Source organism: Orycteropus afer, unplaced genomic scaffold (genome assembly GCF_000298275.1).
Source record: "Orycteropus afer afer isolate SDZICR_OR568_19922 unplaced genomic scaffold, OryAfe1.0 scaffold00066, whole genome shotgun sequence".
Lineage (NCBI taxonomy): Eukaryota > Metazoa > Chordata > Mammalia > Tubulidentata > Orycteropodidae > Orycteropus > Orycteropus afer.
This window is the reverse complement of record NW_006921653.1, coordinates 11,547,941-11,562,353: the sequence shown is the minus strand read 5'-3', so window position 1 is coordinate 11,562,353 and position 14,413 is coordinate 11,547,941. Positions and strand designations below refer to the sequence as shown.

General features: G+C 36.1%; 1 protein-coding gene across 1 annotated transcript in view; it reads right to left on the bottom strand.

Annotated features, from left to right (window-relative positions):
* The window catches only part of PLSCR5 (phospholipid scramblase family member 5), a 50,062-nt gene extending 38,205 nt beyond the window's left edge, over window positions 1-11,857 (bottom strand). Inside the window, exons 1-2 of the mRNA XM_007940197.2 lie at window positions 11,845-11,857; window positions 4,285-4,466 (exon numbers count right to left, since the gene is read on the bottom strand). Coding sequence (XP_007938388.1) covers window positions 4,285-4,466; window positions 11,845-11,857 — 195 coding nt within the window. The remainder of the gene's footprint in view (window positions 1-4,284; window positions 4,467-11,844) is intronic.
* Between the last annotated feature and the right edge of the window lie 2,556 nt (window positions 11,858-14,413).

Genomic DNA, 14,413 nt, shown 5'->3' with positions numbered 1-14,413 from the left:
AAGATTATCTTCTGTGTCTGTGTTAATTGGTTTCCCTTTTCTTTGTTGAAGAGGGTCTGTGCAATCCTTCTGCCTAGTCCGCCATCTTGCCCCGCCTCCCAATTTTTGTCTTTTGTGATTGACTTCACTCTGCATAATATTTTCAAGGCTCATTCATGTTCAAGAATGTATCAGAACTTCATTTCTCTTTATAGTTGAGTAATAACACTCCATTGTATGTATATATCACATTTCGTTTATCCATTTATGTTAATGGACATGTATTGTTTCCACCTTTTGCCTATTGTGAATGATACTGCAATGGACATTTGTGTATATGTGTTTGTTTGAGTCACTGCTTTCTTTTGGGTACATACCTAGGAGTGTAATGGTGGGTCATATGGTATTTTTAACTACTTTAGAGACTGCCAAACTTTTTCGCACTTGCAGCACTGTTTTGCATTCCCACCAGCAATATGTTCCAATTTCTTCACATCCTCACCAATGTACTGGATATTTTGACTAGTATCTAATTTAGTCTTCACAACAATTCAGAAAGATAGGTATATATTTACTGCCATTTTGTATATAACAAAACAACCACAGAGAGGTTAAGTAAGTTGTCAAACATCATAGTGCTTGTAAATGGTTAGGCTAGGATTTGAACCCAGGAGTTATTGCCATGAATGCTGAGATGCTTTCTACTGTTACTCTGTCTGCTTTACTAACCTAATTTTAGAAAGTGGGGGAAGGAATTCTTAAGTGAGACTGGAAATTCTGAGTGCCTTTCCATCTTATTTTCTTTACTTTTAGACTCACCCCATCATTTGTATGATTTGTCTGTGAGAAAACCTCCTGCATTTGACCATTCTCATTTTGTTTTTATACTTTGCTTTAAGTAGTCCTGATCCACATAATAACTAAAGTCAAAATTAGTCCTTTTTATCCTTTGCTGTTAATCAATGGACTAAGGATTGTTGGAAACATTAACCAAAGTAAATCATAAGTTCAGGTGTCAGGATAAATAATGGATTCCTTATCTGAAAACTGTAGAAAAGAAAATATAATGACAGCCTTGGATATATAGCTTTCTATTGAATTCCTATGCATGTCTTATCAGGTTTGCAGATATCAGTAAGTCTCTTTAACATATATTGCAAAATAAATTGGATATTATGTCTTTGAAGACTTTAATTTGCTACTCTTACCTATAAGTGACTAAATTATAATAATTATTATCAACTGACTTCGGGAGGTATAATACTGATAACGACTATTATGAACATGTTAATCCAATCTGAAAATTTTGTTCCTATATCTAACTTACCTGTTCTGGTTATCTAGTGTTGCTTTGACAAGAAAATACCACAAATGGGATGGCTTGAACAAACAGGAGTTTATTCTCTTACGGTTCGGGAGGCTAAACGTCTGATTTCAAAGTGCCAGGCTCTAGGGGCTGGGTGAAAGCCCTTCAACCGTAGGCTTCAGCTCTGTCTCCTCCTCCCAGCCTACTGGAGCTAGAGGCTTTTCTTCACTCAGACAGCTGCTGGCTGCTGAGGCCAACAAGCCCAAGGTTGAGAAGTAAAAAGGCACAGTCCCAGTGTTACCAAAAAACACTGTGGGCCATTCATTCAAGTCCATTGTAAATGCAAGATCAGCAGAGCATGGCAGGCTGCTGAACAATGACACAGCTACATGTAGCATTCAAGCGTGACATAAGCTAGAGACCATTCCCAAAGCTGTTTCTTATATACGGGAAGCAGAACACATCCTTGAAGCTGCTACTCAGCTGATTGCGGTAGAGCCCACCATGGAGTTAGTTGATTTCCAGTCTCATCGTGGGGAATAACTACTACCAGCTGCTCAGCCACTCAGCCAGGCCCAGCCAAGCTGACATACAACTTTGACTACCACACTACCTAAGCAAATAAAACAAAACAAACAAAAAAAAAAACCCATAAATGGTGCACTATACCCAATGGCAAATTATGCAACCAAACACATATTCTTTCTTCACATTTCATGCTTTATTGTATTCCAGTAACCCTAAAAATTTTTATTGTCTTAATATTTTTTGGAATGTTTGGGGAATTTATATTAATTTATTTATAGAAACAAGATTCTAGTGATAATTGGGTACATTCGATAAAAAAGAATGTATGATTTTTTTCCCGTATACTCATGTTTTTTTTTTTTTTTTTTTTTTTTTAATTTAGAAGGTGTTTTTAGGTAATGTTTCCTATTCACTAGCTGAAGAAAATAATTTTTCAAAATTTAATCTTGTGGCTTTTAGATGAAAGTTAACACATACAGATTTATTTTATATTGTGTCTTCTACAGAATCATGGAATAAAACTTTTAAAAATGATAATTTATTTTTCTATGTATACTCCTTAAAAGAAAATAAATCAAGTGTTCTTTTATTATAAAGTAAATAAATTACCTTTGCTTTTAGAAGTAAAATATTTGGTAATATGTGGTATATTTTCATCTTCTGAAAAAGATTACCAAAGTTCATTTTTTGGAAATCTTACTCCATTTTAGAATTGAAGCCAATGGGTTCATATCTGTATTTATTGAATAATAATAATAAAAAAAAGTATTCATGTCGAGCATCTGGCTCCGGGTGTGTCATCATTCATGGGTGGAAGAAGAATATGTGATGACCATATGTGATCATCAAACCTAAGCCCTCTGGCACTGGTATATCACTTTTATACTTGGCAGAACCTTGTCTGACAACATTCCCAAACAGCTTGCAGCAGTTAATCAACTCTAGTCAGCTATTACAGCTGATCCTTTCTGCAGATGGAAGATGGTAGGTTAGCTTTCCCAGCTCTCCAGTCTCTAACATACATTTGTCTGCCAGTGGGTTTCTGGATAACGCATCTGCAATTATAAACATTTTCCCAGGAACATATGTTGTGTACAGCTTAAACCCTATCAGGCATAACAGAAATCTCTTGTACCTTAAGGGAATTAACACAGAGATTTGATTTTGATAAAGGAGATAGACTTTATAGTTTGAAAGAATGCCAAATAAGCTGAAAATTGCAGCAGATGTGCTGACATCTCAATATTAGTGTAAGTATATGTCTAATCTTTGAGAGGAAGAAATACAAAAGCAACAAGAATATATATAAATAGCAATTGTTATTCATGTCCCATATAATTCAGATGATGATATTTGTTGATAGATTTAATATAATTCTTTAGTCACTGCTTACCCACCAAATGATTAGAATAGTTAATATAAAACAAGAACAAAACTACTGTCATCGAGTCCATTTTGTCTCATAGCAATCCTACAGAACAAAGTAAAACTGCCCCATAGGGTTTCCAAGGCTATAAATTTTTACCAAAGCAGACTGCCACTTCTTTATCCTGTGGAGGGACTTGTGGGTTCAAACTACCAACCTTTTGGTTAGCAGCTAAGTACCTTAACTCCTGTGCCATCATGGGTCCTATAATGACTATATCTAGTAGTAATAGGACCTTTCAAGCAAATTGGCCTAGAGATACAGCATATCAGAACACAATAATGTTAACTTGAAAAATCTCTTTCCTTGGATTTTCATATTCTTTTGACGTTCAATTGAAGACCTTGAAATCTCAGCTCATTGCCAAAGCGTCTCCTAAATACTTGGAACTTTAATAACATTTTTCTCCTCCATTAAAAAAAGAAAGAAAGAAAAACATTAATCCCAGTGCCATCAAGTCAATTCTGATTTCCAGCAACTCATGAGTGTCAGAGAAGAACTATACTCCATAGGGTTTCTCCTCTATATACCTGTAAATGGTGCAATTGTACATTTATCTGGTATTAATAGCCATACACTCTTCACCAACATTTTTTTTTTTTTTTGTCTTGCTTATTACATTGCAGAATATTTAGGGTGAGAAATGCTGGCTGGGTCTATAATTTCTTTATACCTTGAGTATAGCATGCACTCAACAAATATTCTTTCATTAAATAGCTGTTGTGACTATACAGAATAGACAATTCTCTGAGGATAAATGTGCTGACAACTTGAGCAATGAGCAGAAGAAGCATAATGTGCTAAACAGCTCAATCACAAATATTAATCTTGACACTATGTCATATAAATAAGGAAAATAGAAGTAGTGATAAATTTCTTTCAATATAATAGAAATAAATACAATCAATATTTTATAGTTTCATGATTTATAATAACCTTTCTCACTTTAGTAAGTTATTAGTTGAAGATTTTAAAAAACCAAGAAAAACAAGTGTGTATTCATTTGAAAGGGAAAACATTTGTAGAAATAGAAAGATAAAAGCACCTGGCTTAAGTATTCCAGACCAGGAGAAAGACTGACTGTTGATGGCAGACTGCCTGGTGGAGGGAGATCAGGTTGCCATAGTTGGTTTCTTGAAATGAAAGATGAGACAGGAAAGCTTTGATCTGGGTCTGGAGCTCCAGGAAGAATACCAGGTGGGTATTTACTTTTGTGGTTCTGGGTATCTGCAAGAAAATGAAAATCTTAATCCATATTTAGTTTTGTTGTCATTGTATGACATTGAGTGTATTCTGACTCATAGATACACTATAGACAAAGTAGAACTTCCCCAGAGGTTTTCCTAGACTTGAAATGCTTACTGATGAAGGTTAAAGATTACACTTATCTATAAAGTTATAGATTACACTTCAACATGTTGTTGTTGTTATGTGCCGTCGAGTCGGCCCCGACTCATAGCGACCCCTCCTTGGGTTTCCGAGGCAGTATCACTACGGAAGTAGGATTGCCCAACCTTCCTTCCGAGGAGTGGCTGGTTCAACATAAAGAAAACAAAAATCTTCACAATTGGACCAATAAGCAACATCATGAAAAACAGATAATGATAAATGATAAATGACAAATTGAAGTTGTCAAATGTTCCATTTAACTTGACTCAACAATCCAAACCAATGGAAGCAATAGTTAAGAAATCAGTTGACATATTGCATTGGACAGATTTGCTGCAAAAGACCTCTTTAAACTGTGAAAGAGCAGAGATTTATGTTGAATACGAAGGTACCTCTAACCCAGTCCATGATATTTTTAATAGCCTCCTCCTATGCGTGGGAGCTCTGGTAGCATAGTGCCTAAGGCACTTGACTGCTAACCAGAAGATTGGCAGTTCAAACTCACCAGCCACTCCTCGGAAGGAAGATGGGACAATCTACTTCTGTAGTGATACCGCCTCGGAAACCCAAGGAGGGGTCGCTATGAGTCGGGTCCGACTCAACAGCACATAACAACAACAACAACATGCATGTGAAATAGACAATGATTAAAGAAGATTGAAGAATTAATGCATTTGAACGATAATGTTGACAAAGAATATTGAATAGACCATAAACTGCCCGAAACAAACAAATCTGTCTTGGAAGAAGGGCAGCCAGAATGCTCCTTGGAAGCAAAGATAGTGAGACTTTGTCCCAAGTACTTTGAACATGTTATCAGGAGAAACCAGTCCCTGGAGAAAGAAATCATCCTTGGAAATGTAGAAGGTCAGCAATAAAGAGGAAAACCCTCAAAGAGATTAATTGACATGATGGTTGAAACAATGGGCTTAAACATAGCAATTGTTGTAAGGATGGTGCTGGACTGGGTTGTATTTTGTTCTGTTGTACACAGGGTAACTATGAGTCAGAATGAATTCCACAGCTCCTAACAACTTAATGACAACAATCTTTATGGGAGCAGATTGCCACATTTCTCTCCCATGGAATTACTGGGGGGAGGAGGTATGTGTTGGCTTTTTGGTTAGAGTGCTTGTATTTAGCCCCAGGCTATTACATTTAATCTTTCTTCAAGTATTTGCTATTTCTTATTTAGAGATTATCTCCAGCTGCCCCTCATTTCAGTGGCCTTTCCTTTATTGTCAGTACTCCCTGTGCCCACTATTTGACCACTACGTCACAGCAAAAAGAATGTGGAAATCCGCTTATAGTAGTATTAAGAGAGTTGAATAACCTGGCAAAAATAAATGACTTCTGAATTTTGTTGGTAAGTAAAACATCTGTTTAAAGAAATGAACAACTTTAAACTGCAAAAGAAAAATAAATGGTAAAAGGAATTAGATACTTTCAACTTACAAAAATATAGCCTAATTTTAAAAACATGCTCCAAGGCATGTTCTCTCTTCCCTATTTAGTATGTGGGTACCCCACAATTTCTGAGAATATCCTGATATTTACTCAATGATATGGATATGGCTGGGAGCTCTGGGGGCATAGTGCCTAAGGCATTTGACAGCTAACCAGAAGGCTGGAGGTTCAAACCCACCAGCCACTCCTCGAAGGAAGACTGGGCAATCTACTTCTGTCTGAGATTATTTTATGTTATGTTGTGTTGTCATGTTATGTTATGTTATGTAGAATCAGACCTGGCTCATAGCGACTACCCCACCTTGGGTTTCCGAGGCAGTATCACTATGGAAGTAGATTGCCTAACCTTCCTTCCGAGGAGTGGACACCGCCTCAGAAATCCAAGGCAGGGTATCTATGAGTCCAATCAACTCGATGGCGGTCACACCACCTGGTATGGCTAGGTTTATTGCAGTGGTTCACATATTTTTAGCTTGCTTTGGAATCACCTGAAACGTTTATTAAAATACAAATTGTTCCAGAATCTCTTGACTCAGCAGTTCTGAGGATATATAGAACCCAAGTGTCACATCATTGAAGTGCTTGGCTGCTAACCAAAACGATGGTGGTTCAAAGCTATCCAGAACCTCCACAGGGCAAAAGCCTGGTAATCTGCTTCCATAAAGATTGTAGCCTACAAAGCCCTAGGCAGTTCTACTCTGTCATTTGGGTTCACTAACAGTCAAAAATCCATTAGACTATATCTAACAACACTAACAGTTCTGAGAAGGAGCTTGCGAATTTGCATTTCTAACAAGTTCCCAAGTGAAGCTGATGCTGCTGTTCTAAGGCCACAGTTTGAAAACTGATGGTTTTATTCCACACACCTCAAGAATATTCATAACCAAGTTATGAGCAACTTAAGGACAGTATAATATCTAAATTAGTTTTATTTCTCAACAATATGAATTCTTTCTAATTAACCCTATGTTTCTTTACCATTTTATTATTATTATTATTATTATTATTCCCTATAGGTGTCCAAGATTTGGCAATCTACTTCCGTAGTGATACTGCCTCGGAAACCCAAGGAGGGGTCACTATGAATCGGGTCTGACTTGACAACACACAACAACAACAACAACACTGGGCATCTAAGGAATAATGCTTTGAGCATTGAGATAAACTGATTTTTAGAAATGACAGACTTGTGAAGGTTATGGTTCTGATGCAGGTTGAAATATAAGAGCCACTGTATCAAACAAACATAGTGTTGTTATTGGGTGCCACCAATTCAATTCCAATGCATAATGATCCCATGCAACCAAGAAGAACTGCCCCAATAGCATTTTCTTGGCTGTAATATTTACTGGAGCAGCTTACCAGGTCTTTCTCCAGGAGAGCTGCTGAATGGGTTCAAACCACCAAGATTTCAGTCACCAGCCAAGCACTTACATATAGTGTTAGTGATATATAATTGTCAGATGATTTATTTACTTAACCTTGAGACCAGTGGAATATACCAGATAGATCACTAGGTTTTATTGGTCTGCTATATTCAGAATTTGGACATGCCTTCCAAAATCAAAAACCAAACTCACTGCTGTTGAGTTGGATCTGACCCATAGCGACCCCTCTTTGGGTTTCTGAGGCAGTATCTTAAGGAAGTAGATTGCCCAATCTTCCTTCCAAGGAGTGGCTGGTGGGTTTGAACTGCTAGCCTTCTGGTTAGCAGTCAAATGCCTTAGCCACAATGCCACCTGAGCTCCTAGGACATGCCTTTGTTGTTGTTGTTGTTATGTGCCGTCGAGTCAGCCCTGACTCATAGCGACCCCTCCTTGGGTTTCCGAGGCAGTATCACTACGGAAGTAGGATTGCCCAACCTTCCTTCCGAGGAGTGGCTGGTGGGTTTGAACCGCCAGCCGTCTGGTTAGCAGGCAAGTGTCTTAGCCACTATGCTACCACATGCCTTAGGGTTGGAAAAAAAAAAGCTGTCATTTTGCTCCACTGAAATAGAGCACACTATAAAAGTTTACTTTCTATGAGGGAAGACCTCAACCTGAACTTCTCCCATATGTGGGGCAGACCCTAAGGGAAAAGTTTTAGATCTTCCCTTGCTCTTCAGAAGGGGTTCTGAATAAGCCCAAAGCAGTAAACCCAGAGGCAGACTATTTGAAGGTGAGTGTGTGGCCAATATAGCAGTAACAAATAAAATATATTAAAACCCAAAAAACCTTTCTTCAGCATTAGTGTCAGAAGCACTATTGTCATTGACTTTCATAGAAATATGGAAGCACGATCATGATTTAGGCAAAATTAGTTCACAATGATAAAATTCAGAATAGTGGTTTGTCTGCAGGTAGGAATGCAATGCACAGCTATTGATCAGAAATAGAACTTTCTGGGGTTACAGGGGGGTTCATTCATTTGAGAAGGATATTATGCTTGGTAAAGTAGAGGGTCAGTGGAAAAAGGGAAGCCCGTCAATGAGATGGATTGGCACAGTGGTTGCAGCAATAGCCTCAAGCATAGCAGGGGTTATGAGAACGGCGCAGGACTGGACAGTGTTTCGTTCGGTTGTACTTTGCGTTGATACGAGTCACAGCTGACTTGACGGCACCTAATAGCAACAAAAAGAAGAAGACCTGGTCGTACAAATGGTTATGTGCTGGGCTGCTAACCAAAAGGTTGTCAAAAAGGCTGTTTGGGAGATAGACCTGGAGATCTGTTCCCATAAAAATTACAGCCAAGGAAATACTGGGGCAGTTCTACTCTGTCCCATCAGTTACTAGGAGTCCAAATCGACTGGATGGTACCTGAAAACAACAACAACAACAAAATGTCCTATTCTAGATCTGGGGGGTAGTTACATGAATGTATCCTTATTTAAAAAAAATCACAGCTCTTGTTTGGTGCTCTTTAAGAAGTTTACATATCTAATCCCTATTTGATTTTTTTTTTTAAAAAAAAAAGCCCACACATATAGGAATCAATTTCTAATAGATAACATAAAACTGTGGAATTCTCTCTTATTGCCAATTTTCTTGTTAAAATCACTGGCAATAATGACTCCAATTGTATCTTGTAAACAAGGGCTGACTACTCAATAAGCAAGGTAAATATAGGTCTACTTGTGCTTACTTGCAAATCCATACTGAACAATTTCACATAGGTTTCACTGGCAAAAACAAGCGAAACTGTTAGTTACTGAGCACAAGTGAGTACTCCATCCCTATCAGGGACTATACATTTGAAAAGCGGCTTTGATTCTATAGGGAGGTGTTGTAGGGTTGGGAGAAAGACAGATGCCAGCTATACCTAGAAGCAGAATATTTGATGTGGTGAAACAAAAATATGAAATTATTCACTACAGATTAGTAAGTAAACAAAAGTAGAGCTGTGTTTACCTTGCTTATTGGATAATTCAAAACTGCTCATAAACAATGTTTGCTGTAACAATGCAATAGGTTATTTAGGGTCTAACAAGTGGCTCTAACAAGTGGCTCTAGGAGCATTGGTGGCATAGTACCTAAGGCGTTTTGACTGCTAACCAGAAGGCTGGCAGTTCAAACCCACTAGCCACTCCTCAGAAGGAAGATTCAGATTCAGGCAGTTATACAGGTTCCAGCGAGATGGAAGCACATATTACAACTTACAGAGAAACTTCCCAAGAAACATGAGAGGCTGAAAATGTTGGTGGGTGATATATGTCCCATGAGTCATGAAAAGGTACCATTTGTACCACCCAAGGACTCCATCCTTTGGTTTGGCAGTGCTAATTGACATGCCTACCAAGTGTGTGAAATATCCAAATGACCTGTATTCCCTGAGAAAATGCTAATTACCAATTTAGTTTTATAGGCAGATGACATTGTATTGTTACAAATAATGCATTTAAATATGCTTGTAACAGATCTCATATAAACATACATGCAACACAAACATAACCATTAAATATAAACATTTGAAATTTTACTATAAATATTTTATGGTTATTGAATTTGTCTCTTCAATATTATTATTGAGGCTCTATTGAGTCTGTACATATATATTAGATTATGTTCAACTCCTGGTATTGAAGAAAACTGTACTCAGAAATACTTGAGGTAAATGATGATAATCTAGCTTACTATTTCAAGTTAGATCTTTATTTCCAAAGGAAGCTTCATTTTTACACTTCAATTCTTTCAAGTAATGTATAAGTCTAACATATGTTTATCTACTTACGTGTTAAATATTTGGAGTAGGTTGCAAAAGGAGTGTTAGCTTTCCTTCTGAAGTTTTGCCTTTGAGTTTAGTCTTAAGTTCAGGTCCTTATCATTACTGAACATCCCTATACTTTTGGTAGATTAATCATATTTTGATCATAATTTTGCTTTCTAGTCACTAGTTTCTTCAAAGACTCAGACCACAACAGGAAAAAGGAACTTCTTTGAATTTCTATCTAGCTTTGAATTTCCATCTACTCTTTAAAAAATGTATAACCAGCTTATAAATATTTTACATACTCTGAAACTCTTTACCTCACTGGCCACAGTTGTTGGTGTAACTCCTGTTTTATAAAGCAGTAAAGTGCTTTGGATTAAGTGTTAGTGACAGTCTTAAGTGAAAGAAAATATTTGTCAAGAGTTTTTGTTTGTCTTCCAATGCTAAAAAAATGAAGCACATATATAGTAAAAGTCATGATTTTGCTGTTACATGTTTATATTTTACAATTTGTTTATGCTTTCCCAAAAGTATTCAGTAGTCAGTGTACATTAAATGTTGATGAAAAATGAAAAGATTACTTTCTTTATTCCAAATGTGGGTTTTAATAAAGTAAGTATATGTATTTATTTAAATGGATTATTAGTATATTATTAATTGGCTGACTATTATTTTATTTGTTATTAGGTTACCATATTTTCACCAATCATACTCATTCCTTATGCTATAATTTTCCATTGTAGCCTAGAGTTTAATGGTATTTTCCTTTAATGGAATGAAAGCACACTATAAGCTATTTTTCCTTCAAGTTCTAGAAAAAACTATTAGTGAGACTGCAACCCTTTACCTTAAAACATAACTACAAAAAGTCTTTTGAGGATTTCCTTGAAGTAAGGCAGCACTAATGATATTTCTATCATTTCAGATATTTGAGGATAAACTTACTAGTTCTCTCAAAAATTCCCATCTAAAATTCTTAGTTAATACAGATATTTCCTTCTGATTTTTACATTTAATTTACTATCAAAGGAATTTTGAAAGATTTTGCTTCATAACTGAGAAATATTACTTATAGTTCATCAGATTAATTGGAATTTGGCAATAACACAAGTTGAATTCTTTATAATAAATAGTCATGCTTCATATTTTAAACAACTAATGGGAAATTAGAAACTATTGGTTTGTATGTAATTTAACACTTTGTACCTTAGGTGTGAAAAGTTTTAAGTACCTTTAAATTTAGAATAGCAACAGTCCTTGTTTTTGACATGAACTATTCCTAACCTAAATTTTCTTCTGCAGTTTTTCTTATCAATTTGCTATGTTTATATTCATGATAACTAAAACATTGTTTACATCTTAGCTTTTATACTTTATCAGGTACATTTTTTTAAATGTAATACAACATACTCTTTGGAGTTAAAATTTTTAAATTCTAGCATTCAAAAGTGATGATTGACAGTGTTTAAAGCATGAAATCATTCCCTCTGATTGCAACACCTCTACGACTATATATCTTCAAAGTTATAATATAAGGAAAAATTTATTAGTTGACTATATTTACCTTTAGAGGCCATGGAGATGTCTGAGTCACTTCTTCAAAGGCAGCCAGGTTAAAAGAAAAGGCTTTTCTTGCTGCAGCAAGGAGAAGAAACACAGCATGAATAAAACTTCAGAAGGTGTCCGTCTACCTCATGTCAGCTTACAAACAGCAGAGGAAAGGAATGCTTCGCTCAGTGTCTGGAATACTGTATTTTACCGGTTTGGACAACAGGGGGAGGTGAAGAAATCACCAAAGGTAAACACTTTTCAGAAACCAGCATATGTAACTTGATGACTGGGGGAACATTTTTAAAATAATGAAAACCAGATAGGAAAATACAGAACGTTCATTTCAAGACTTTTATTCCCCCCCACTGTTGTTTTCTTTATTTCTTGGAGTATATAGTTTCCTATTCATTATGACATCAGGCATGTTCTGTATATCTTATTTCTACAAGTCTCCTGTGTCAGATCCTGTGATAAAACCCCCTATTAAGTGTAAGCTTTTGCCATTTCTAAATGCAATCCTTTTCATTTTAAAAATGTCTGAACATTATTATTCTTACTTTTATCTCAGTATTTTCCCCATCGCCAAAAAGTCAATGAACAAGAAGCAGATAAAAACAGATGTCTTCCCTACTATATATACATTAAAGAATATTTTTTTTCTGATTAAAAAAACCGATAAACTGTTTTTTTTGGTAAACAGATACATTTAAAAATGCAAACCTTCAATAACTTCAGAAAGTTCATTGAAACATATAGGTGATAATTAACTGCATTGCATAATGAGAGAAAAACAAAAAAACTGTTACCTTGACTACCAAAACCAAAAGAAACTCACTGCCACAGAGTTGATTCAGACTCATAGCGACCCCCATTGGATTTTTGAGGCAGTAAATCTTTAGAGAGGTAGATTGCCCCATCTTCCTTCTGTGGAGCGACTGGTGGGTTTGAACTATCAACCTTCTGGTTAGTAGTCAAATGCCTCAGGCATTGCACCATCAGAGCTACTTGTAACTTTGACTAGACACCTCATATATCTGATTATGTGGCTGACCAGGTGACCATGGATATTCTACTCACAAAGTCAATTGCCCTGAATGGGAAGGCATAGTTTGCAAAGATTGGACTTGAAGGATATACTGCAATATCAGCAACATTATCTACTTCTAAAAGTATTTAAGTAGTCTGAGAAGGCATATATAGTCATGAAAAAATTAAAAATAGAGTCAACCTAACAGGTAGATAGGCAGAATTCTTGATTCTTTTTTATGTCCAAGTGTTTGTGTTTTTTTTTCTTTTTTTCTTCCTGAAATTTTATGGTTGAAAAAAGCTGGCACTATAGGAGTTTTCATTTTACAGAAGAGATGTATAAATATTAGTATTTTAAAATTATGTGTTTCTAAATCCCTTAATGCATGTCATAAGCATTTTAAAAAATTGCGATCTGAAGAAACTAAGTTATAATTGACTAGTTAATTTTTGACTGTTCTACAAAGCACTAAATTCTGAGATAGAAACTATGAACTAAGATTATGAAATACTTATATATATATATATATATATATATATGTCCATACAGGGCCATTCATCTATTTTTTGTGCATGGCAAATGACTGACTGATGGAACCTTTCAATTTTTAACCTGCAAGGGAGACTTTCTAGACCACCTAACTAAGTAAAGCTATTGAGGAGGTGTAGGCATTATTTAATTTCTTCCTTCATATTTTTTCCCTCTGTCAAAGACAGCACAGATTATTTTATTTTATTTTATTTTTAAAGACTCAGCAAATAGCAAAGAGATCTCTTCACTTATTATTATATGTTTCTCATCCTTTCTCAAGTAGAGTATCACACTCCCACCTTAATACAACTCTCAGATTTTTCAAATGGCCTATAACTGAGTACTCATCCATCCAAACGATACTATCCACGTGCTAGTGTCATCTCCTCTCCACTGGTTGTCGCTGTTGTGATTCTACTCCACCTGCACATGGACCCTCCTGTCCTAACACCTCCCTCCCTATGGAAGAATCTAGCACAACCATTTAATACTCAAAATTGTTACACCATCTTCTCAGCTTTGTGCTATGAAGTCCTTTTTCAAGTTTCACTCTACCAACAGAGTCCAGTTTCTTCGGTCTCTTGATTTCACAAATAGAGCTAATGCAAGGTAGTTGTGGTTAACAACATAATCCAAGTCTTGAAGATAACATAATGGGACTGCAGTACTAAAAAAGGAAACTTAAAAATGAATATCAGAACAGAGAGCATCTATGGGAGATTTCCCTTCACAGAAAACTCCCAGATGGTACTCTTTCTCTTCAACCTTTGTTCTGATGAGCTGCTTGGGCTACCTCATCTACTTGGGAAACTCTGCCTTACACATCCTCATCCTTCTGGAGTGAAACGTCTCTATATCACCTATCTCCAGTTCCAGGCAAAAGGAAATTAAAAAAAAATGTATTTAATTTCTGCAAAATTATTCTCTGCTCAGAGCCTTTTTTCAGGCCACATTACAGTTGCTTGAGAGTCTATCCATTCATTATTACATCATTATTCAGGACTTTCCTCCAAATAAAAGTTAG